Below are 25199 nucleotides of genomic sequence, written 5' to 3' on the forward strand. Positions count from 1 at the left end.
TGGCAGTTTAAATGTACTTAAATATAGCATTTATGTACATCGTTTTTTATGCGTATGGGTTATTAGAAATGTGAAATATACTGGCTTTATGGTGTGGCTGTGACCTAGACCAATCATGTGCATTTTTTGTATGTAGGACTCCATTAGAGGACACACTGGTTAAAAATTAAACCTAAAAGGTAAATAAAAATACATTTCATGTTTCTGTGTTGGTGTGTGTAAAGCAGTAATGCAGCCGCTTCGTTTTGCTTTGCAGAAGCTGCACCTGTACAACCAGAACGAAGACCACCTCTCGTCGCCAGATTACGTGCTCAGCTATCACTACGAAGGGCGGGGGTCCCCGGGGGGCTCGGTGGGCTGCTGCAGTGAGAAGCAGGAGGAGGAGGGCCTGGACTTTCTAAATCACTTGGGGGCTAAATTCACCGCATTGGCCGAAACGTGCACGAAGAGATAAATGTGTCAGGGCTGCCATTACGTGGTTTTGTCAGACATTCTGGAGGTTTCCAAAAGGAATACTGTAAAGTTCAATTTCAGTGTCTAAATATTCACATATGACTATAGTATATGAATTTTTCTAAAATTTGAATTATGCTAATTGCCCATTTGTATTTTTCAACAAGTTATTGCGTATCCTTTCTCTCAAGTTCACATGTTAAAAACGATTTTCACTTTCTTGAGAGCTGAGTAAACAGAGACTTGGCAAATCTTACGCTGTAGCATTGGAATTGGAGTCTATAAAGGATCTTCTCTCCTTTACAGAAGTTATCCCAATAAGTATGTTGGGAAAATATTAGGCCGACAATAGCTGAGTGGCATTTGGTTGAATATGGCAGAGCGGCTATCTGTGCTGAAATTCTGTTGTTCCAAATTAGATTTGAGTGGAATAGGACTATTTCAAACACGATGGCAAATTTTGTTGGATTTTTTTTTTTTTTTTTTTTAGCTCTAAAAAGGCAGTAGTACCTAGTCAGTAGCCCCTACAATTTCTAGAATTCTGTTTCCTTCTGGTTAGCAACAGGACAATGAAGAGCAGTCTTATCTATCCGATTGCCCTAGTAAAGGTCTCAAAAATACATAGCCATAACTTTCAACTATTCTAGGGAAGTGTGCACCAAAAATTTGTTATTTTATGCTTTTGGACATGTGTTTTATGGTTTATAAAGGATTATTCTGAGGAATAAGTTTCCTCATTCTCAAGAAACAAGATTATACTCACCATTTAGAGTGTTATTGCCAGTATTGTAATGAATTTAAAATACTAAAAATCTTTCATTGAGATCATAATCCCAAATCTTAACTTTTCTTTCTCTCTGAGATTCAGGACTACTATTGAAAACTTGCCAGTAATGAAAATTATACTGAGAAAATGTTGCTTTTCTTCTCTTGAGCATTGTACTTTTATATTTTCATGTGCAACTTTAGCACATATGGCTCCTATATCCTCTCTATGGTAGTCATTTGAAATCATTATGCTTTGTGGTTAATGCCTTGTAATCTAGAAAAAAAAAAAGACTCCTATCATAGTTATAAGTGGCAATGAGAACTAAACATGCATTTCCATTCACTGCCATTTTCAAATAAAGCGTATTACTCCATTTTAAGGCAGTAGATATTACAAAATGTCAAGAATCAAAAGAATATAGGGCAACTTAACCCCTTGGTGCAATGTGATATCCTTTAAGATGTTTAATGTAACGCTTCCCAGCTTTGTTTATGGGCTGGAGCCCCTGAAGGCCTGCACAGTACTTCAAGACAATGACATTCCAAGCGTCAAGCAGTGAAGACGGAATTCGTGCTAAATCTAATCACACTGCTGTATACTTACTTCAAGTGACAGTTTGAAAGCTGAACTAGAAATATGGGGCAAAAGTAGGTTTATAGTTGCAATGCAAATAAGTACCATAGTAATTAATAAATAATAATACAAGAATAAGCTGTGCATTTCACATACAACTATAAACCTTTATTTACTATCACCAACAGAAGGACATGTTGGAAGAAAAATAATTAAACTTAACCTTAAAAATTTTGCAGCTATGAATTGGGACCTATTTCCTCCCACCCCCCAAAATTCTTCCTTAGACTGTGGGACAGGATTTGCTGAGCGAGCCCATGAAGTGGCAATGTGCTATAGGAATGTCATTTGAACTAACTATACATGTATGTGTGAGTGTATATGGGGACTATCATTTACATGTAGTATTCTTTCCTTATATGTGTAAGTTGGAAATTATGCTGTTTTAGTATAAAAGAAAATATCTTTTTAAAGCTTTCATTTTTCCAGCTCTTAAATTTTTAATGTAAATGTACAGATTGTTTTTTTCTTATTTTTACAAAGAAGCAGTTAACTGTCTGTATAAAACGCAGTGGTGTTTGCTATTAAAATAGTTACTTTTAAAGAAACATGGCAGGTTAAAATAGCAAAAATTGGATTGTGAAGTAATAGTTACAAATATAGGATGTAATAAAACAATGCTAACTTAATTTCTTGTCTGCTGTTTTCAGAGTTTAAGTTATTCATGGTAAATATGTTACAGAATTGTGCTTAAGACTGGCATGGAAAGAGAGATTCTCAGTAATGCCTTTATTGTATTACTGGAGAATATTTTAGAGAATGGGTAATTATCAAATTGTCAATGCTATTAATATACTGTATAGTATGCAATTTGGGGGAGACTATTTGGGGCAAATGATTATATTATCTATATCTATCTATCATCTATCTATCTATCTATCTATCTGTCTGTCTATCTGTCTATATCTAATCTATTTATCATCTATATATCTATCCTTTGATTTTGAGTAAAGAAGGTTCGAGGGCGGTTGTCATTTCAGAGCGCACCAGAAATAAGATGCTGATACAGGATTCTTCTTGGAGGAGCAGTGCAGTCAAGGGGAAGCATGAGGAGTTAAAAACAACAACAAGCGATATTCCAACTTGGTTCTGCCACTTACGGGACATGTGACTTCCGAGCTTAGTTACAACTGAATTATGGTGCCGTGCTCCTCACAGCGAATCTTTCCCCAGATGCGTGTGTGCCTGCGCGTGTGTGAGTGTTTGTGTGTGCGTGCAAGCACACTTCCTGGCAAATGTAGGGCTGACCATGTCAAAAATTTATGAGTTGTATCAATAGCTTTAAATTCTAGTATAATTTGAACTTCAATTTTAGGAACTTTTATTATGATCATTATTTTTTTGTGTAAAGATTTGGCTTCAAGAATGTTAAATTCGTGTGTGTGTGTATGTATGAGTGTGTGTGTGTGAGTTTGTGTGTGTATGTATGAGTGTGTGTGAGTTTGTTTGTGAGTGTGTGTGTGTGTATGTGTGAGCGTGTGTGTGTATGAGTGTGTGTGTGTGAGTTTGTGAGTGTATGTGTATGTGTGAGCGTGTGTGTGTGTGTGTGTGTGTGTGTGTGAGCGTGTGTGTGTGTGTGTGTGTGTGTGTGTGTGTGTGTGTGTGTGTGATAGGAAAACTGGACATCTCAGGTGTCAGCAGAGTGGATTTGGTTAAACTTTGGGTCATGGTGGCTGAGCAGCATGGACTCCAGAGTCAGAGGATTTGAATTTGCATCCAGGCTCTGCCGCTTCCTCGCTGTGGACCTGAGAAAGGCTACTTACCCTCTTTTTCAGTTTCTTCATCTTCAAAAACAAAGTAACAACCCCGACCTCATGGGGTTGTTGGGATGATTAAAGGAGTTAATATATTTAAAGCCTGTGGAATATTTTCTGTACTCAGTAAAAGATTCAGAAGTGGTCATTATGTAGGCAGCAAAATTATGTAGTTCAATATACTACAAGGCAATATCTAATCTCTGGTGATGGAAAAAATAAAATTAAAAATTTTTAAAATCTAATCTCATTTTAGGGAAAAGTTGATGCTTACCTAGGAAAAGGAAGATCCAAACAGATTATTTCCAGACAATGGAATTGTGGTTGATGTACATTTTGTGTTCATTTTCAACAATGAACATTGGCCACATTTAAGTGTTTTAAAGGATTAATCTGAGTCCCAGACAGCTTCTTTATGACTCTTGTTTTAGTTAAAATTGGGGCCCTAATTGTCTTGGCTCAGTGGATAGAGCGTCAGCCCATGGACTGAAGGGTCCCAGGTTTGATTTCGGTCAAGGGCACATACCTAGGTTGCAGGCTCAATCCCTAGTAGGGTGTATGCAGGAAGCAGCTGATTAATGCTTCTCTCTCATCCATGTTTTCAATTCTCTGTCCCACTCCCTTCCTCTCTGTAAAAATCAATAAAATACATTAAAAAAATTACGGTGGACTGCATGGACAGAAAACCCAAGATGGCTGTGACTTAAAAAAATGAGACCCAGATAAAGGCCTCTTTTTTCTGGCAATTTATTTTTGCTTCCATGGATTTGAGTCTCAAAATCTTTTATTTTCCATTTTCTTAAAAAGTGTTTAAAATCCACATACCTTAAAATTTGCTATTGTAATCATTTTAAAGAGTACGATTTAGTGGCAGTCAGTGCATGCAGGATGCTGGGCAGCCATGGCCACTATCTAGTTCCAGAACATTCTCATCCCCTCAAAACGAACCCTTTAAGCAGCCACTCCCCACGTCTCCATTCACTCAGCTCCCTGCAACCACTCATCTATTTTCTCTCCCTGAATTTGCCTATTCTGGACACTTCATAGACATGACATCACGCAGTATGCCCTTATGTGTCTGGTTTATTTCATTGAAATTAAAAACATTTGTGTATCCTTTTATTTTGGAAAGAAATCCTGCAATATCTGAGATCATGCTCAGAATTTCTGAGAAACAAATACGACTATTAGTCATTTACCAAATTCAAAATGAGTATTGTGTGTGTGTGTGTGTGTGTGTGTGTGTGAAAATCAAGTGCAAGAAAGCAAAAATAAATCTGATGATTGTGCCGCACCAGCACAGCCAGGTTTGGTGAGCCTGAGAGGGGGCGGTGAAGGATTAAGAAAAGACAGACAAGAGAAGAAAGTGGGGGCCAGGTGGAACACTGCTCTCTGATGGAGAGACAGCACCACAGCCTGTAAGCCCAGTCTTTATTTTATAGCCAGATTCCATGAGGCAAAGTAAGGACGTGGTTACAACATTCTCGTGGGTTTCCAATCTACTCAATTACATGCACCTGATCAAGCTTTGTTTACTTGCTGCACCACCCGCAGCCTATATCACTTAGCCACGTGGGATCACAGGTTCAGACCATAAGATCAGGCTTACAACCATAGCCTTTGGCTATAATTGTGCTGGGAGGGCTTTGCATGTGGCTTTGCTATGAGAGGACGGTGCCCTCTCATTAGTCCGAGGCTTGAACCTGTCCAAAAGCTGTAGCCGCTCTCCACAGATGATAAGTACAATCAAATATACTAATACATGTTATTCATAAAAGCATCAGATCTTTTTGTCAAAACTTAGAGCTCTAAAAATTGGCCAATTTAAATGGTCTCAAAGAACACTGACAATCTAGATGCTATAATTGGTAAAATTTCATGTAAATAGCCAATTGATCAAACGACTCAATTTTGAATTGCAGAATATAAATAAAAATAGTCTATTAAAATAATTAATAAAATAGAATAGAAAATTGGAAATAATTTAACTTTGCTGTACAAGAATTTGGAAGGTCAAAATGGCTTAATTTTATATGAACTGGAAAATAATTTCTGGACAGAAATTTATCCATCTGGGCATAATTCTAATATCTATACTCACAAATACAGAATAAAATGTCCTAAAGAGTTGAAATTTATGTTGAAAACTTGCTTTGTCCTCTCTGTTGAGTTCTGAACTACCCAACAAATCTCTCTTTTGGACTGTCTTTGTGTCTATCTGCCCTGCACAGCAGCCAGCCTGCTGACTACAGAGCCCATGCCAGTGCAGTCGCTGCTGAAAACACTCATCACATGTCATGTCGGTGCTGCGGCACTTCCTGGTAACACCCCGAACATCTCCAGATGTCCCTGTCTAGACTCTGCATTCACGACTGAGAGGGGCCTGTGCTAAAACACTACCCCCTGCAGGAAAACTAACCAAAGCGTGGTAGCATCGTATCTACTGAGAAACTATAATACATTATATAACATATAATATGCACTTCCCCCCATCTGTGCCTTAATGAGTTTTAAGAGATCCCTGGGCCCCTGAATCTGCTGACTGCCCAACTTGATGCCTGTGGGAAGAAGAAAAGCCACGTGATTCAAATACATGCTTATAATACATAAGAAATTCTGTAACATGTTGTTCTTTCTGACAGCTTAGACTTATTCTGAACCCCCCTCCCATTTAAGCAACTACGTCCTGTGTCCCAGACGCTCTGTAAGTGCGCCACGGAACCCACACCTAGGGCGCCAGTCTCAGGCACCCAGGGGACCCTGGTTAGAGGAGCAGCTGCCCGGGGCCCACCTGTGTGAGTGGGTGACTAGGCATCACGTGTTCCCTGCCCACTGCCCTGGGCTCTCTGTAGTAGGAAGGGAGTCTTACCCGCCACCCAGAAAATGGGAGTGAAGATCAAACCCCAAATAACAGGCTAATTTCCTGCCACCTGGGCTCAATTCGGACTTGAAACAGAAGCTGAGTGAAAGAGGAGGAGCGATGCTTCTGGAGCATACAGGAGTAAATGGGGACTCCCAGCTCCCACGCAAACAAGGAGCTGCAAGCTACCGAACGACAGGCAAGAAACTGCTTGCCTTGTCTGTAAACACCGCACGGATCACCCGTTCGTCCATCGAGGGGCATGCGGGCGTTCCCACCTCCTGGCTTTAGTGAGGAGCGCTGCAGTTAACACGGGAGAACAGACATCTCTTCGAGATTCCAGTTTCGACTCTTTACGATAAGTACTCAGGAGCGAGATTGCTGGGTCCTACAGTAGTTCTGTTTTTACTTTCCTGAGGAACTGCCATGCTATTTTTCAAAAGGGTTGCACCACTCAGCCACACGCAGGAAGAGAAGGAAACCATGTCATAAGCCACAGCATGGCTGAGCCCTGAGGACATTACGCTGAGTGAAACAAGCCAGTCACCCAAGGACAAACACTCTAGGAGGACTCAAAAGAAGCCGAACTCATAGAAACAGAGAGTAGAATGGGGTTGCCGGGGGCTGGGGAAGGAGAAATGGGGAGTCTCATTCACGCAAGATGAGAAATTCTAGAGATCTGCTTGACAGCACTGTGCTATAGGCAGCAACACTCTCCGCACACCCAGCCGTCGGGGGTAGCTCTCCTGCGATGTGTGTTCAGCACACTGGGAACAAGAAAACACGCCTCCTCCGTCCAGGATACACTGGTTGCTGGAATTCTTGGGGAGGGAGGCTGCGTGCGTCTCCAGGTGGGAGAGGCTGGTGCTGGGCCTGTGCCTCAGGCTCCCCGCGTCCCTGGCTGCCTGTCAGGCATCTCAGGACAGTGGGGGACACACCCTGCAGGCCCCCGGCCCCTCCCTGTGCTGGCAGTGCGAGCCGGGCCTGCACAGACACGTGGGCAGCCCGGGAAGCGTGCTGTTGTTACATGACTCCAGAGGCAGAGGCCCTTCTGAAGCCACGCGGAAAACGCTGAATCAACGCTGGCCAGGAGGCCTGCGCCCTCCCGCTCCAGGTGGTCTTTGTCTCCTGGGCACAGCGGCCACAGTGGGAGGAACAGGTGCCCGTGGATCTAACAGCCAGCGAGGTTCACTTACACCAGGGAAAGCTCAGAGAGTAATAGGGTTTTTCTGGATATTTGTTACTCAACTCTCACTTAATTTTTTTATTGATTTTATCGTTTCCTTTTCAAAATTTAGCAAGGTAAACACAGGCTGTGTGATGTCAGCGTGCATACATTTGTTCTGTTGAAAGATAGATTTCGTTTTTACCTTCGTGTTTTACTGCCCGTCTAGAAGCGAGTGGGAGTCTTGGGGTTACATTGCATCACTGGCTACGGCCTCGGGCTGAGACATCGCCATGCGGCTCACGGACAATGCGAGTTTCTACGACATGATGTGACCGGTCCCCAGGTGACGTGCCATTTCACAGATTCCTAAGACATTGACATGTACGGGTTGTTGTTGTTTTTTAATATGTTTGTATTGATTTCAGAGAGGAAGGGAAAGGTAGAGAGAGAGATAGAAGCATCAACGATGAGAGAGAATCAATGATCGGCTGCCTCCTGCACCCCCCTTACTGGGGATTGAGCCCACAACCCAGGCATGTGCCCTTGACCAGAATTGAACCTGGGACCCTTCAGTCCACAGGCCAATGCTCTATCCACTGAGCCAATTCGGCTAGGGCTGGGTTTTATTCTTAATGTGAATCATTGTAGACAAGCTAAAGCAGATCCGGTATAATGATAATAAGGTAATTTGGGGAAATGCAAGAAAATGGCTTTAGAATATCCACCCTAGAAGGAGAGAAAACAAAGTAGAAAAAAAGGTGATGAGAATTTTATTAGAACCAAATTGGCTTAGTCACATTTTCATTCTGTGATTCTAACTTAAGAAAGCTGGTGTATCTGATCCACAATGAGAATGGCGTCTCAGAACTCAATAAGAATAGTCAGTTTAATGTTCAGTTCACTGGATTCTTCAAAAGGAAACCTCACTCACCTCACCTTCCTGATTCATAAAGATTATACAGGGGTGGGCAAAGGGAGATCACAGTTGTAATACAAACAATTAATACAATAATCCTATATAATAAAAGTGTAGTATGCAAACATCCTGAGTTAAACCAGGGGGTGGGACCAGCCGGGGGAAGGGAGGGAGTACCCAGCCAGCATCAGGCAGCTACTAGGGACCCTACCAGTGCACGAATTTCATGCACTGGGCCTCTAGTTAATAAATAATACAAGATTAAACTCTGTGTTTCGTGTACTCACAACTATAAACCTGCTTTTGCCAACCCCATATGTCATTTGAAAGAATTTTTTTGTAATATATGTGTTAATCTAGGACACAAATAATATCCATGATGACAAGTTCAAATATAGAAAATATGTCAACATGCTTTCATAACTTAATTTGTCTTTTTCTTGCTACTCCCTTTCCCCCTTATTCAGTTGGGTCACAAAAATGAAGTAAAATGTAAATTTTATTAGTGAGATTAAAATTAGGTTTCTCTCTTATTCTTCTATGCATGAATTGTGTCCAAGTGTCAAAGAGTTTATGGGTCAGGCACTCAAATTCCTTGGTAAAGGTGGTCAGGTCGGTGGAAAAAGAACCAAGGTGCCTCTCAATCTGTGCGAGGTTGGACATGGAGAATGGGATGTGAACCCAGACAGTACCCTCGGCTCCTGCTCCCTCCCTCTGGGGTAGAATGGGCGCAGGAATAGGAGAGGCTGTTGAGGAAGGCTGTCTTTGGGTGGCCCGAGAGCGTGTGTTAGGTGGGAAAGCCTATATTGAAGCTCTTGTTCTCAGGATGTTGGCTCTCAGGGGCCAGGGGAGAAGGTGGTTGCTGGTTAGGAGGGTCTGGGTTTGGGGAATCTATTGCAAGTGAGGGAGAGGGCACATAAGGGGGTGAAAGTTGGTGGTTTGCTGGATCAAAAGTCGATTCAGAATCAGAAGTGTTAGGGGATGATGTTTTGTGTGAAGGAGAAGGAGCTGATGGGTAGAGCAGGACTGACAGAGGGAAGGTCGGGACCGGAGGGTGAAAAAGGCCTGGATGTAGGGAATCTCTGACCGTTTTCCACTGTGGTGACAGCAGTTACCGAAATCGTGCAATGTGTTCCAATTGAATGTGCCGTTTTCAGGCCAATGAGACTTACCTAGTTTATATTGTGGAGGTGCTTGGGCCTGGTCTCCCCCGTGAGTGTGCAGGGGGAGTGTAGTGTGACCCAGGAGAGGAAGGGTGAGTGACAGACCACAAATCCAAAGGTGACTGTTTAGGGCAGGCATCCCCACTGCTAAACAAATCACCACGAGAAAGTAGGACTTTGTAGAAGTGAGTGAAAGAGAGTGGGCAGAAGACTCGAGACGAGGGGCATTGTGGAATGTCACTCACCTGGAGAAGATTGGCCAGTGTGGGAGGGAAGGTCAGCAATGGAGGAGGAGAGGTTCCTGATCCGGCATCCTCCTTGGCTGGTTTGGGAGGGCCCATAAAGGAGGGAGGCCTAATCGAGGCAATCGAGTCACCTGAGTAGGATTCGAAGGTAAGCCCAGGACGAACTGCCGCTGCCTACTGCTCTCCGAGTAGCAAACTTGGGTGACTCAAGCCAGAGTGATGGCTCCCCTTCCCCGTGTAACCCTCCTGGGTTTCAGCACCAAATGTTAGGGTCACTGAAGGAGGAACGCGCGAGGCCAAAAGTGGTGACTGGTTATAAATTTATTAGGTCACCTGGATACCAGATGGGCTGAGCCCCCAAATGGCACCAGCAGCCATGACAGGGAGGCAGAGGCCTTAAAGGACTCTAGGTGGGCTTTTTGGGTGGGAACTTCTCTGGGCAGGTCTGGATCCTGGGAAAGTCTGGAGGGGAAAGATAATGTTCTTAGTGAGTGGAATGCGGTTTAAGTGAAAGGGAATGTCCATTATGAAGTGGTCTAAAGGTCAGTTCCCAGGGGAGGGGTATCGACTCAATTATTTGATCAGACCAAACAGAAATAGAGCAGAAAAGGGGCATAGAAACTATGGGAGTAAGTGAGCAAGCCGTGTGGATATGGGGGCAAGAGAGGGGAGAGAGTAAAGGAACCCTATAACAAATGCTCTGAGCTAAGATTTTGCTTGGTGTGTTCCATAAAGCCAGTGCAGCCGACCTTGAGTGAAAGAGGGAAGGTGGGAGGAGGTGGAGAGGAGGGTCACAGTGGGAAACCAGACCAAGGAGGTTTCTGTGGCTATAAGAATGGCTTGGGATCTTACTTTGAAAAAGGTAACAGCGTGTTGGAGGGTTTTGGGTAGGTGAGAGACATGAGTTAACACAGTACCTATATTACAGGTGAAATGAGTCATTGCATAGAAAGAGTCTCTTCCTCTTCCTTCTCTTTCTTCTTCATTTATTTTCCCTCTTCTTTCTTCAACTTCTCTTTTTAAAATTTTCTTCCCCTCCTCAGTTTCTTCCTTCCCCTCATTTCTCCTTATCCGTCTTCCATTTTGTCTTATTCTAGTGGATTCCTGATTTGGATCCGAGTTTGCCCCTCAGCTTTGCCACTTGCAGATGCCCTCCTTTGCATGTCAGCATAGACGCCCCCTGGGAGGGATTTTGGAATATCACAAAGGCACAATAAAAGGCACGAACCAGCACGTGTTTCCAGCTGCCAATATCAGCGCTCAGCATCTAGTTCCTCTTCCAACAATGCGAATCTCACGTGTGTTCTAACAAGTCTTCACAGCTGGGAGACGGAGCAGGTTTCAGATCGGTGTTTGCCCTCCAGCCAGCACCATTGCCTCTGAATGCTTGGTCTCCACCCTGAATCAATCCTTTGAAAAACAGAGTCGGCGTGTCCTTTCCAATTTTATCTCTTGACGTTGGCCCTCTATATCCCACAGTCTCGGTTTTCTATTCATCTCTGCACCCACAGCCTTATCCTTTTACATACTGATAAGAAAGGTGAAAGGCATCAATATTTATGCTCCAGGGTCTATTAGATAAATATATAGAATCATCTTCTTCACTGATTAAATTTGACAATTTATTTAGCTTTTATTATAAAACTAGAGGCCCAATGCACGAAATTCATGCAAAGGGCTGGGCCCCCCACTGCCACGGCAGCTGCCTCTGCGGCCGCTGGGGGCCTCTGCCTCCACCCCCGCTGTGGTGGCTTCATCCGGAAGGACGTCTGGAAGGATGTCTGGTCTAATTAGCATATTATGCTTTTATTATTATGGATAAAAATAATCTTCAACATGTTTACTGACGTTCACTATGGATGGACTTAGAGGGTATAGTGCTAAGTGGAATAAGTTAGTCAGAGAGAGAAATGCCACAGGATTTCACTTATATGTGGAATCTAAAGAACAAAATAAACGAACAAACAAAATTGAAACAGACTCATAGAAACAGAGAATGGACTGATGGTTGCCAAAGGGAAGGGGACTGGAAGGATGGGTGAAAAGGGAAAAGGATTAAAAAATACAAATTGGTAGTTACAAAATAGTCACAGGGATATAAAATACAGCATAGGGAATATAGTCAATGCTATTGCAAAAACTACGGTGCCAGATGGATATTGGAAATATTGATGGGAACACTTTGTAAAGTATATGATTATGTAACCACTATGCGGTACACTGGAAACTAATACAAAATAATATTAAACGTACATTGTAATTGAAAAATACAATTTAAAGGAAAAAGAGCGGAGGACACATCCAATTGTTTTACTCCAGAGCTAACTTTACTTTTGAGTTTATTTATGTGTTCAAATAACAAGTTTATTTAGATCATTTCAGGAAGGCATTAAACATTTCTAGTGTATGTACATTGATAATTAATCCATTTCATTTATTCTTAAAGTTTTATCTATTCTGATGTCAGCTGTACCTGAACTCAGAGTTAACGTCCCCTTACCGAATCTCCCTCCTTCTCTGTTTAAAATCAAACGCTTTATTCCGCACACTGTGGAGGCTCAGTGCATTCACGTGGCTGGAGAGCTATTTATAAGTGCTTTCCTCCTCCTGCTGCTGCTGCTACCAGACATGAATCAAATAAATGCACTTGAGATGGTTTCTATGAGAAAATTAATTTATTTCTCAGGCCTGGCCAAACTTATGTGAAAATCTCAGTTTGGGGTTATGGCCTATTTTTCTAAAATTCTATTCACGATTAATAAAGTTAAGATTTAAGGACAGAGATCAGTCTAAGTGGTGCTTTTTCCTGACCTTTTATTATCTATCTAAAATAATACTTGCTGAACATGCAGATATTGTCCACACTCATTTCACACGTCTGTTGATCATATGACTTAATTTTTTCCTTTGTAAAATCAGGGCAGTTCCAGAATCTCTGCATTTTGGGGAATCAATGGGAATTTTTTTTTTCCAAGCAGAATTGTGGATTTTAGTATTTTTGCTCTGGCCCTTGATGCAGAAATAATGGGCAATTATTAGTGGTGCCAAAGGTGTTATTTTATTGGAGGCAGTTTTAATGGGCGGGTCCCTTTCTATTCTTTAATAACAACATCACACAATTTGGCATAATTTCTGCAGTCAAGTGCTCTACCACTGAGCTATAACCTCAATGGCATGATTTTACCAAGCATTTTTTTTTTTTTTTTGGAAGTGGCATACCACACTTGTCAATTTCTTATCAGAGACTTCACTCTGAATGAAGTGGGAGTCCACGGGTGGTTGTCGATCAGAGGAGAGATGATTTACAGACCAGTACCTCCTCATGGGTCGCTCTGAAGATGAGCTGAGCTAGTACCGGTGACGTTCTCATCACGTTGCCTGGTCTGGAGTGAGCATTCAATCAGTGTCGGCATCTGTTTGGTTAGTTAATATTGCCGGTGCTAGAGTCAGAACAGGGTTTGCATTCCCAGTTCCATCGCTTACTAGAACCCCACATGGGATACTGTACGGGTCCTCACGGGGACCCTATGAAAACATACATTGAGGGGCCTACACCAGCGGGTGGTATTTAGAATCCTAACCTTTATCGCTATTTACCATCTTGTCCCTCGTGGCCCAAGGACCTAAACAGAAAAGCTTATGTGACGATTAGTTAACCGCCTGAGGGGCGGGCACAGGGTCAGATGCTCTGCTGTAGGTGAAGGTGTGGCACTGGAGAGTCTCCATGAATGCGGCTCAGGAGGCTTTCCTGTTCGGGAAGGGGGGGTCCCTTGAGCATGACATGGATGAAAGGCTGGCCGAGGAGCTTTCTAGGGGTGCAGAGGCGGCTTAATTACCCCCCCCCCCCCCAGCTGAAGACCCTCTCCTTCTCTCCCGCTTTCGTCATGCTGGTGCATCCATGCTGTGCTTCCCATAACCCTGCATTCCTTGCATGGATGAACTAACCTGGGTCCTCGATGCTTACTGCTAACCCCAGATCCCATATCGTTTTTGAAAACAAGATCTAAAGCTCTGGTATGTTAGAATGAGCTCTCACCCTCAAGGACAGGGCTTTTTTTTTGCTTGTGTTTTAAAAAATATTTTTATTGATTTCAGAAAGGAAGGGAGAGGGAGAGAGAGAGAGAGACAGAAATATCAATGATTCGAGAGAATTGTTTGGCTGCCTCCTGCACGCCCCATACTGGGGACCGAGCCCACAACCCAGGCGTGGGCCCTGACCTTCTGGTTCATAGGTTGATGCTCAACCACTGAGCCACACTGGCTGGGCTCAAGGATGGTGTTTTGACTGGCACTTTCTGAGCTTCCCTCCGATGGCCCTTTCAACTCACCGCTCCTTTCTTCCTTAGAAGGTTTCTGCTCGATTTCAGCGACTCTTAGTGGCCCTTGTGTATATTTTGTTGACGGAGGGTCGTATGTGTGTACTCATTGTCTCTTGCTGTGTGACAAATGACCACAAACGGAGCGCTCAGAACGGCACAGACCTGCTCTCTCCACCCCACGGGGCAGGAGTGTGAGCACAGGTTAGCGAGGTTGTCTGCTGAGGGCCTCACCAGCTTGTCAGCGGGGCAGCGTTCCCAGCGGGAGACTTGAGAGGGAGGAGTCACCTTCAAGGCCTTCCAGGGTGTTGGGGAAATCCATTTCCCTGCAGCTGTAGAACGGGGGGCCTCGATCCTTGATGACGATTGTCATTATAGGTTGCCCTCAGGTCCTCCAGGCCAAGCACGTTCCCAGAGGCCAGGCCAGGTCTCTGCCAGGAGGGCTTCTTCAGGGCGGCGACTTCCTGCCCTCGCTCCCATCGGCTAAGCGGGAGTCTGAGACAGTGTCACCTGATCATGGGCCTGGCATCCTCTCACCTCTGCCATGTTCTGTTGGCTAGAAGCAAGTGACAGGCCCGGCCTGCACTCAGAGGGAGGGATGACACACAGGCATGGACAGAGCACCTCACGAGGTCACCTCTGGTCTGTCTCCCGATTTCACTGAAAATGGAGCCTCGGGCTTCATGTCTATTTTTTTTATTGCTCTCTTATTAATTTCAGAAAGGTAGAAAACCACGGACTTAGACCTTTATGTTTATACTAGACTAGTAGCCCTGTGCACGAATCCATGCACCAGTAGCTTGCTGCCGCCCTCCAGTAGCTCTCTACCTGCTGCCCTGCCCTGCTGTAGCGCCCCCTCTTCCCTGCCCCTCCCCCATAGCTTGCTGCCCTGCCCTGCCCCCTCCTGTAGCTCTCCAATGCCCGCTTGTAGCCTGTAGCTCTCCACCTGCTGCCCTGCCCTCCTGTAGCTCCCTCTGCCCCCCTCATAGCTGCCCTGCCTCCTCTAGTAGCTCTCCGCTGCCCGCTTGTAGCTCGCTGCCCCACCCTCCCGCTGATCCCTGATCCAGTTGTTACTCGGTCAGTTGTTACTCTTCATGGCGTAACGACCATTTGCATATTACATATTTAGTATATAGGATGTCTGTTGATAGAAATTTTATTGATTTATTGAGGGATATTATTTCTTTCAGCCATCTTATACTTTCTCTTTGTTCTTCCCTTGGACACACTGGAAATGCTTAGAATACTTAAGACATTATAGTTTCATTTCATTTTATTTTGATGGGACTTGGCAATATGTTTGTTGTTGTTTTTAAAAGAAATACCTGTTTATTTTCAAAAATACAATTTGAAACATCTAGTGACATTACCTTGATGTTTCAAATCCTTTTTTTTCTGTTTTTGGAGATTTCTAATATTTTTTTATTTTTAGAAACTATACTATGTGGACATAGGGATTGTCTTTGTGAAGGTAATTTTCAAAGTTGTGTGGATTTAATCAACCCAATTAATGTTGTAATTATGAGATATCCTCATAAGGAGGCTTCAAATTTGGTTTTGGCTTTCAATTACCTTTTCAATTAACTAAGAAGTGCTTCATGGATAAAAATTTGTCCAAGTAAGACCCTTGAGAATAACGGGGTCGTTTGAGAGAATAACCAACAAGCACCTTTAAAGGATTATTTTAAGAATTACACAAGGGCAAATATTAGAGAGAGATGAGCTACTGAGCGGTTTTTGACATGCCAAAATGACAATGCTCACACAAGTCAGCGGAGGCTCAGTGTCATGGTAAACTTCCTTGGCATATATTTTGTGAATATCTGTAAATATTCCATTATACTTTATTTTGTTTCTGGTTTTAAAAAAGAAAAGAAAAACTAAAAGGGAATCATCACTCTTCTTTGGTATACGTAAGTATTGCCTCTGCTGTGAACAATGGGGGCAGGGAGGGGGTGTTTGAGGAAAGTTTGTTTTTTGCTTATTGTGCATTGAGGCTGTTCTGCGCCTGAGAAGGAGGGTGTTCCATAACCAGCAGCAACTCCTCACTGGCAGGCAGTCTTCCAAAGGCACTGTCTCGAGGAGCCAGCACCCAGGCAGGACGGGGGCAGGACTATTGCTAGAGAGTTACGGTTCCAGGCTGGGTGGCTAACGGGTCGTAGAAGGGACCGCCGCCTGAAGGTAGAGTGTGGGATTTTCTAACGCGAATACAGGTTTATGCAGAGGTTTGAAAAGTCAGGAGTGATCTGGGAAGAACATAGATCCACGGACAGGAGGGTCACTGCTAGGAATTTGGGTGCATCCAGAGGGGCCAGTTCTGAAGGATATGGGTCTTGCTGCTTATTTGTTTACTAGAGGCCCGATGCACGAAATTCGTGCAAAGGGCTCGGCCTTTGCAGCCCTGGCTTCGTCCGGAAGGCTGTTCAGCTCTCTGGTCTAATTAGAATATTACAGTTTTATTATCATAGATTTAGACTGTGGTACTGATCATGGTTCATGTATAGTTTTCTCTTCTAGGTTATAATTCTCCTTATTTATCCCTCAACATTTAGTACTGTCTTCGTTTTTTTTTAAATATATTTTTTATTGATTTCAGAGAAGGAGAAAGAGGGAGAGAGAGATAGAAACACCAATGATGAGAGAGAATCATTGATTGGCTGCCTCTGCACACCCCACACTGGGAATCGAGCGTACAACCCGGGCGTGTGCCCTGACGGGAATCGAACCTGGAACCCCCCAGTCTGAAGGCTGACGCTTTATCCACGGAGGCAAACCAGCCAGGGCTAGTACCATCTTAGATGCCCTTAGAATGTGTCTGCGAGACCAAGGAGGGAGCTGGTAAAGAAAAGTGGGTTCTCCCTCTCGACAGCATCGTGGCCTTGGCGCTGGTGGGGACACTCGCTGGGGCCGGCAGGGAACAGGCAGAGAAGTGGCTGCTGGGGCACAAATCGGTGGGCATGCGCTCTAGGAAAGGCGGGTCTGAATGGTTGTTTCTTGGTCTAAACTCCAGTAAAATATTTTTTGTGTAATTATTTGTTTAACATTAGTTTTCTCCTCTAGATGCTCCACGAGACAGCGAATAGGTAAATATTGCTTATTATTTATTTCTCCCTACTCGCATAGGACAAGGCACTAAGTGGGTATTTTAAAAGTATTTGTTAAATAAGTAACATTTAACTATTTTTAAAGCTGAAGTAGGCACATGCCATCCCGCGGGGCACTGCCCACAGGTTTAATTTTAGTTGCACTTGCTGATATATAATGACGATGATTTCTTCTGGAAGGCCCTGTGACTAGCACTCACGTGACAGGACTGATACATTTGTAAATGAAATGCCTGTGAACCACCAGGTGGAAACATATACAAGTAGGCGTATAAACATAAGCCAAACAGCTAACCCTCTAAAATAGCAAACTCTTATTCATACTTGGAGGGACTCAGTAAATTTAGAAAACTGATGAAATGAAAACCAAATAGAAGATTTCATGAATAAAATCATGAATAAAATGCTACTCACAAATTATATTTGTAAAATTATATGTTAATCTGAGTTCGGATAATCTACTTTAAAATTCTATTTCTGTATGTAATTATGGCATACCTTTCAGCAAAATGTCCACTCTATTTCAGTCCAAACTGTGATTTAAGAAATGACCACTAGATGGCAACATATATTAAGTTAGATTTCATGATTAGGTCCAAGTTGCCTGCATAGTTTCCACACACAAAAATTCTTGCTTTAGATAAATTGAATTATTTACATAATTTAAGATTATATATATGCAATATACATATCCTATATCATGGAAATGTACACTTGAAACCTATATGATCTTATTGACCAACTAGAGGCCTGGTGCACGAAATTTGTGCACTCGGAGGGGGGGTCCCTCAGCCCGGCCTGCGTCCTCTCACAGTCTGGGAGCCCTCGGGGGATGTCCGACTGCCAGCTTAGGCCCGCTCCCTAAGCCGGCTGTTGGACATCCTTAGCGCTGCTGCAGAGGCGGAAGAGGCTCTGGCCACTGCTGCTGTGCTCGCCAGCTGTGAGCCGGGCTCCTGGCTAAGAAGTGCTCCCCCTGTGGGAGTGCACTGACCACCAGGGGGAAGCTCCTGCGTTGAGCGGGATCGGGCTGAAACCAGCTCTCCGACATCCCCCGAGGGGTCCTGGATTGTGAGAGGGTGCAGGCCAGGCCGAGGAACCCCACCGGTGCACGATCAGGGATGTGGGAGGTTGGCCAGCTGGGGAGGGACCGCAGAAGGGCTCCAGGTTGTGTCCAGCCTGTCTCGCTCAGTCCCGATCGGCCGGACCTCAGCAGCAAGCTAACCGACTGGTCAGAGTGTCTGCCCCCTGGTGGTCAGTGCATGTCATAGTGAGCAGTTGAGCATCCTTAGCATATCATTAGCATATTATGCTTTGATTGGTTGACTGGATGACTGGACACTTAGCATATTAGACTTTTATTATATAGGATGTCATCCCAATAAATTTTTAAAATAGGGAAGGAGAAAAAAAAAGATGTATATGAGAAACTTTAAAAATTGGGTTAAATTTTTGCCTCAAGATTTTTGGAATTTGATAGGACTTTTTCAATGTTGGTTGACAACTGAGTTGGATATTCAGTATTTGTGATGCCAAAATACCAGTTTTGTATGCGACAGGTGTTAAGGATCTTGAAACGTAATCCTAATGTTTAGATTTATCTGTTCTAAGTCAGCATTTCTGAGTGCCGGTTAACAGCAGGGTCTAAAAGCTGAATTTATAAACGGTTCAATGGACTTTTCAGAGATGTAATACGTTAGTGGTTATATCTTCTTTCCAAAAGGAGTGCGTGGAATTCCTGAAATGAAACTCCTTTTCTGTGGCATTTCCCTGGGGAGCAGCCCTCCCCAGCATCTGAGGGTAGACGCTGTCCACGGCGAGAATTTCCAAGCATGGCAAATAATGTCATTGGCAGTGATCGTAGGCATGTGAGAAAACATAAAGTACATGGAAAGTAACAAAATATAGGGTGTGGGGGTACTCATCTAAACTAATTTTTGGAAAGACTGCAATTACTAAACTTTAAAAAGTACCTAAAAATTGTTGGCCAGCTCATCCACTTTGAAGGGAAATTGTACCCCGTTCTGCCAGAAGGTGATAGAAATATTACATGTTCTGCATTAATGAGCCGAAATAACCTGATATGATCAGTCTGGACTCTTACACATTTTTGTTTCCTTTTTAGGAGAGAGGGAAATGGGACCACAAACAGGAAACCAGGGATTGATTTATAAGAAGCAAATCCTGAGACTTTCATGGACAGGTCTTTCCCATTTTCCCGAAGCTCTAATATTTCTCACTGCAAATGAGTGTTCACCCAAATTACACTGACCCTCCAAGATACCACAGCGTGGAAGATAGAGTCTGTTATGGTTTCCACTGGACGGGACTGAGAAATTACTGGGTGAGGTGTTACTGCAACCACACGGTGGAGTAAATACTCCACACATTTCCCCCAGGAATGAATTCGTTACCAGCTCTCTGCATTAGGCACCAGAAACATTCCTCTGATCAAATCTGTTGGGTCATTTTGAATTAAGCGATCTCTTTTGACTCATCGTCCTCTGCTGCCATCTGGTGGTTGCTGGGGAAATAAGTCAAGTGGAGAAATCTAATGTTTACAAAAAACGGTGTGAGCTATTTGCTTCTGCGGAATAATAGAAATAAGGGACTCAAGCAGACACGTGCCTTCTGTCTCCAGGAAGAATTATGGTCGGTGGCGCTCTTTCATTTACTTTCTGTATCTTTCGCCTCTCTGAAATAGGCTGAGCTAAAAGTAGTTGTTGCATAATGTATGAAGGAAAACATTTCCTGAGAGGTCTTCACAGTTCTGAGATATCATTGTCTCTCATTTGAAAATATTTCTGCGGGAGGAGGGAGGTAGGACATCCATTTTCCCCTTAATTTTCTCTTGATCACGAGAAGTCATTCCTTTCTGAACACTTGTCTAAAGTGGGTTTTGAAAAATATCCATCAGATCCTTCCAGTAATGAAAAAGCGATAGTCAAGCAGCAGTGAGCAGGCTGATTTATTCTCGACTGAGACTACTTCAGGTTTTATCTTTTTTTATCTTAATGAAACGCAGTGCTATTATGCAAGTGGTTCTGCCAGTACCTGCAAAATAATCTGCCCTGTAATGGAACGAAGTCTCTTTGAGGCGATGCAATGCAGAAATACTTCCATTTATTCACAGCAGATCACGAGTTAGCTTCTTTTAAAACGGGGAGCTTTTGATCACCTGTTTATACTTTAAAACCACTTACTTGCTCCTTCAGAGTTGTATATAATGAAAAATATTTTAATGTATATTATATTAAAGATTACCCTTAATAATATTAATTATTACAATTGAATTAATTGTCAAACCAATTAAAGTCATTAGTCAGTATATATCAACCAAAAATTTTTTATTAACATTTCTAGCCTATATAATAAAAGCCTAATATGCAAATCGACTGACCAGTGGAACGACTGGCAGAATGACCAGTCGCTATGATGTGCACTAACCACCAGGGGGCAGACGCTCAACACAAGAGCTGTCCCCAGCCCGCAGGCCCCAGGCCAGCCAAGGCGGGTGCCAGTGGGGCCCCATATTGCCCTGCCGGTCGCCCTGCCAGTTGTCCCACAGATCGGCCCTGATTGCCGGCCAGGCCTAGGGACCCTACCCAGGCACAAATTTCATGCACCGGGCCTCTAGTTTTACATAAAGAAAAATGATGAGGTGTAATATGGAGATCAAACTCACAGAGTAGAACCAAAGCGAAAATTAGAATTCTTTATATTGGTTTAGCATTATGTTTAGCTACTCATTCATATAGCTCTTGACATTGCATTTTTTAAAAAACATTAACTTCTGCAAGTTTCTTATTAAATATTTATTTTTGGCCCCTTTATGCTGCAATATTAACAAACCATGGCTTTTCCTAATCACAGGAAAAGGCACGTTGCTAATTTGTTGAAGTTTGGTATCATTTCTACCTTCTAATTACCTACTAAATAAGGATATAATTAATCAGAGATTACTGCGTTGAAAATCTACTTAGGTAAACATTCCTGCTAATAAGCCTTCTATCTTTGTATTGCATGTTGAATTTAGTAAACATATCAAAATGATGTTATCTTATCAATTACTAGAGGCCTGGTGCATGAAATTCATGCATGGGTAGGGTCCCTAGGCCTGGCTGGTGATCAGGGCCAATCTGTGGGGTGACCAGCTGGGTGATCGGGGCCCCCACTTGCACCAGCTTTGGCCTGGCACCACCCGCTCGCCGGCCCCGCCCCCGCCCCCGCTGCCTGTCAGGGCCTGCGGGCTGGGGGCAGCTCCTGCGTTGAGCGTCTGCCCGCTGGTGGTCAGTGCGCATCATAGCGACCGGTCGTTCTGCCGTTCGGTCGATTTGCATATTAGGGTTTTATATAGATAGATAAGTACACTATTACAATCACCATTTGAAATTATACTCAATTTCCTTCTGTAGGAGAGAAAAAAAACTATATGCAAAACAAATCAATATCAAATGAAAAAGGTAAACAACCGCTTGCTAAATAAATACCATAAAGCAATTCTCCCTCAAAGCCTCAGTAATTACTTTGTGGAACAGGCTGTCCTTAATACAACCATTAATTAATTTTTCCAAATGAATTATGCCAGCCAATATTCTTTCCTCATTAATGTTTTGTTATTTCATTAATGAATAACAAAGCAACACGCGTGTCTTTGTCCTGACAGCTGTGTATTGATGCGCTAACCCTGAACTGAACGTGCTTCCGGCGCGTAGTCAGGTTGGGATCCCTCGAGTCCCTTTCCCAGTCAGGGTCCCTTTGGAGCTCCAGCTGCTTCCTGTGGGCGCTCCTCACAGAGAGCAGCTAGGAAGGGGCCCAGCAGCCCCTCCCCCCCATTCCACCACGCATCCCATCAAGTCCTCATCATAGTCCCTTTGATTTTCTAAAGGGGTGACTAGTGCCTCACCTAGAACACGGACCCTAATGATGATGGATGTGATTGAACGCTTAATGCTAAAGAGTGTAGAGTAATGACTATTAGCTGACATGCCCGTTCCTTCTCCGAAGACGAGGACATGCTGGTTTTAGAATTCATGCTCATGTTAGTTCTGTAAGCGTATACACACAGGCAGGTGTGACCGCTTCCTTTTCACAAGACGCATGTATGTCTGAAGAACACGACACTCATCATGCTCTGGCTGTCTACATGGAAACAAAGCGTACTGGTTTCAGAACCTACTTTTCAATGGACGTTGGCGTGTTCAGCTCCAGCCTGAGACAGCGGCAGTTTGAGGGCAGGAGAGGTGTGTGCCAGGCTCCAGGAGAAGGAAAACGAACTCATTAGGAAATTCTTTAAGCAAAAGTTGAGTGCTAAGATGTCTTAGCCAGGAATAGACCTCATGACACACGTCAGGGGCTCCATGGCCGAGCTGGGGTGCTCTCAGCTTCACCTCCTCCCAGCACACACCACATAGTCCGTCTTTCTGAACGACAACCACCAACAAGTGTCCAATCCTGTCGCCTTCCTGTGTGGTCACTGGCCCAGCAGACACCCCTCACTGCCATCACCTCTCCCTCGCTCCCTTTCCCCTTCGGTCCCGGGGGTCTGGACCTCTGTGCGTCTTATCTGCTGGGAACATAAGGTAGTGGGTCAGCACAGCTCCTCGGTCCACGGAGCTGCCTGCAGCACAGCGCTTCCTCTCAGTTCTCTGGCTCTTCAGAAAGAAATACACTTGAGATTTATCGTCAACACAGCTTTGTATTTTCGAGTTTTATGCCCTTGTAACGCAGCGTCCTAAGTTTTTAATATAAGGCACCAGACAAGAGATGGTAGTGTATCAAAGTCAACGTCTCGCTGTGGAAAGAGCAATGAGGGCCTGGAGGTCCCCTTACAAGACCCTGAGCGGTGCAAGTGGGGTGAGCTGACGCCATGAGACCTGCAAGGACGAGCCATCTGGATGGAAAGGGACCGTCTGTGAGCCAACCAGATGTGTCCACGTACGGCCATTTTCAGCATCTAAAGACTGAGTGGATTTTTCTTACGATAATTCGCTTCTGGCTTGCCTGGAGGATTGGAAGATTATTCTACCAACGGTTTGCAGAGCTCTGTTGTTATTTTGACATCTCTCTTGATTGCAAAGAATGAGTAGAAGGCAGTGGTTAGGAGCGGGGCCTGGGAGTCTGACAATACCTGGCTGGAATCTGACCTCACAGATATGCCTGTGTATCCAGGATAACAAAATAGAAAACTTACAACAATACACCGCAATGAAATCCGTGGGAATGTGGTCTCTCCCTTTCTGACTAGGATGACTAAGGGAATGTGGTAACAGCAGTTGGGAGAAAGATCCTAAACTCAGTTTTGAGCATATTGAGGGGAAAGTGTCTGTGCCGAACAGCAGAGACAGACCATGCTCGTTGTAGGGCTCGGACCAGATATCTAGGCGGGAGGCCGGGCTCCAGTCAGCAGCCTCCGCAGAGCTTGAACCATAGGGGTTGATCACAACTCCTGGGTAAAGTGTGGTGTGTGAGCTGTGGCCACACAGAGAATCCGGAGAACAGCAAGAATGGGACACAAAGGAGCCAGTTAAGCACTAAAGAAAGAACGGTAAGATTTTCCAAAATATAGGAGGATAATCAATGAGATATTGCTGCACAAGCCAATGAAAGAAAGAGGAATTCAAGAGAGTGGTCAACTTTGTTAAACTCTGCTGAGCATTCCTGTGAGGTGACTGAAAAGAGGTCCGGGGTCTTTGCCAATAAAGAGCTCACCGTGTATCCTGGTGAAAGTGGCTGCAGAATCCCAGTGAGCGGAGGAGTGAACCAGAGGCAGAGAAGTAGGACAATATTCTTCAGGGATGCCGCTGGCTGTGCAGGGAAGAGGAGAGGCAAATAGGAGATAGATGCAGGATCTAGAAAAGGGCCTTTTGAATTAACTTGTTTGCCCATTAGTTTTCACCATTTCTTTTTCTAAGAGTTGGTTTATTCGCTCTCTAACATGCAAAAAAAAACAACTTTTAATTGACTTTGTCCTGACCCCTTATTTTAGTTTACATTCTGCTTCTAGTTTAAGTCACTAAATAGCTCCTTCATGTTTTTCTGTTACTAATTCCGTTTCAACTAAAGCACAAATTGTCCACCAAGAATCTTTGTGTTTGAACATGGACCTTCTTTCCTCACTCTCTGGTCCCCAGAGTCACTGGGCATGCGCAGTCCCCTCCTCCTAGAAATCACTCCACAACATCTGTTCTCAGCACTTTCTTCCTCTCTCGGGTGCCTAAGGTGGTAATGATTTCCTTACACGGGGCTGTACTTTCTACCCCGAGTGCTATGATCTGTCACTGTCCTTGAATGAACATTAGAATCTATATATATAAAAGCCTAATACGCAAAGTGTCTCCTCAGGAGTTCTACTGACCAGGAGTTCCATCGCTCACTATGACATGCACTGACCACCAGGGGGCAGCGAGGAATGAAGGAAGGCTCCGGCCAGCAGCTGGCAGCCACTAGGAACCCTACCAGTGCATGAATTTCATGCACTGGGCCTCTAGTCAGTTTTAGAAACACAGATACTTGGGTGTTGCCACAGATCATTGGAATCAGAATCGCTGAGGGAGGACCAGGTTCCAGCACGTGACCTGTGTGTGCTGCTGGGGTTGGGAACCGCTGCTTTATAGACACGGGGACTTCTGTTGTTTTTTTCCTGCACAATTTGAAGAACACCAGAACACCGGTTTTAACTGGTGAGCAGGCTTCCTCATGCCTCTGCAGATGAACCTGCTGGTCTTGGGTGTGCTCTTTTTATGATGTCACAAGCACTTACTGAAAGAAGAAAGGACGATCATAGAGAGCTTAGGGCTGAAATCATTCCCGGAAGGAACT

The 25199-nt window shown here is 43.9% G+C and overlaps 1 protein-coding gene across 3 annotated transcripts in view; it reads left to right on the forward strand.

Annotated features, from left to right (window-relative positions):
- The window catches only part of DSC3 (desmocollin 3), a 43119-nt gene extending 40635 nt beyond the window's left edge, over positions 1 to 2484 (forward strand). For 2 of the 3 annotated variants that reach the window (XM_054723721.1, XM_054723722.1), the window contains one exon: positions 257 to 2484. In XM_054723721.1, the coding sequence (XP_054579696.1) occupies positions 257 to 454 (198 nt within the window). In that variant the 3' untranslated portion in view covers positions 455 to 2484. Of the gene's footprint in view, positions 1 to 136; positions 180 to 256 lie in introns of all 3 variants that reach the window. The other variant, XM_054723723.1, reaches the window with a different exon arrangement.
- The last annotated feature ends 22715 nt before the right edge of the window (positions 2485 to 25199 follow it).

Source organism: Eptesicus fuscus, chromosome 12, assembly GCF_027574615.1.
Source record: "Eptesicus fuscus isolate TK198812 chromosome 12, DD_ASM_mEF_20220401, whole genome shotgun sequence".
Lineage (NCBI taxonomy): Eukaryota > Metazoa > Chordata > Mammalia > Chiroptera > Vespertilionidae > Eptesicus > Eptesicus fuscus.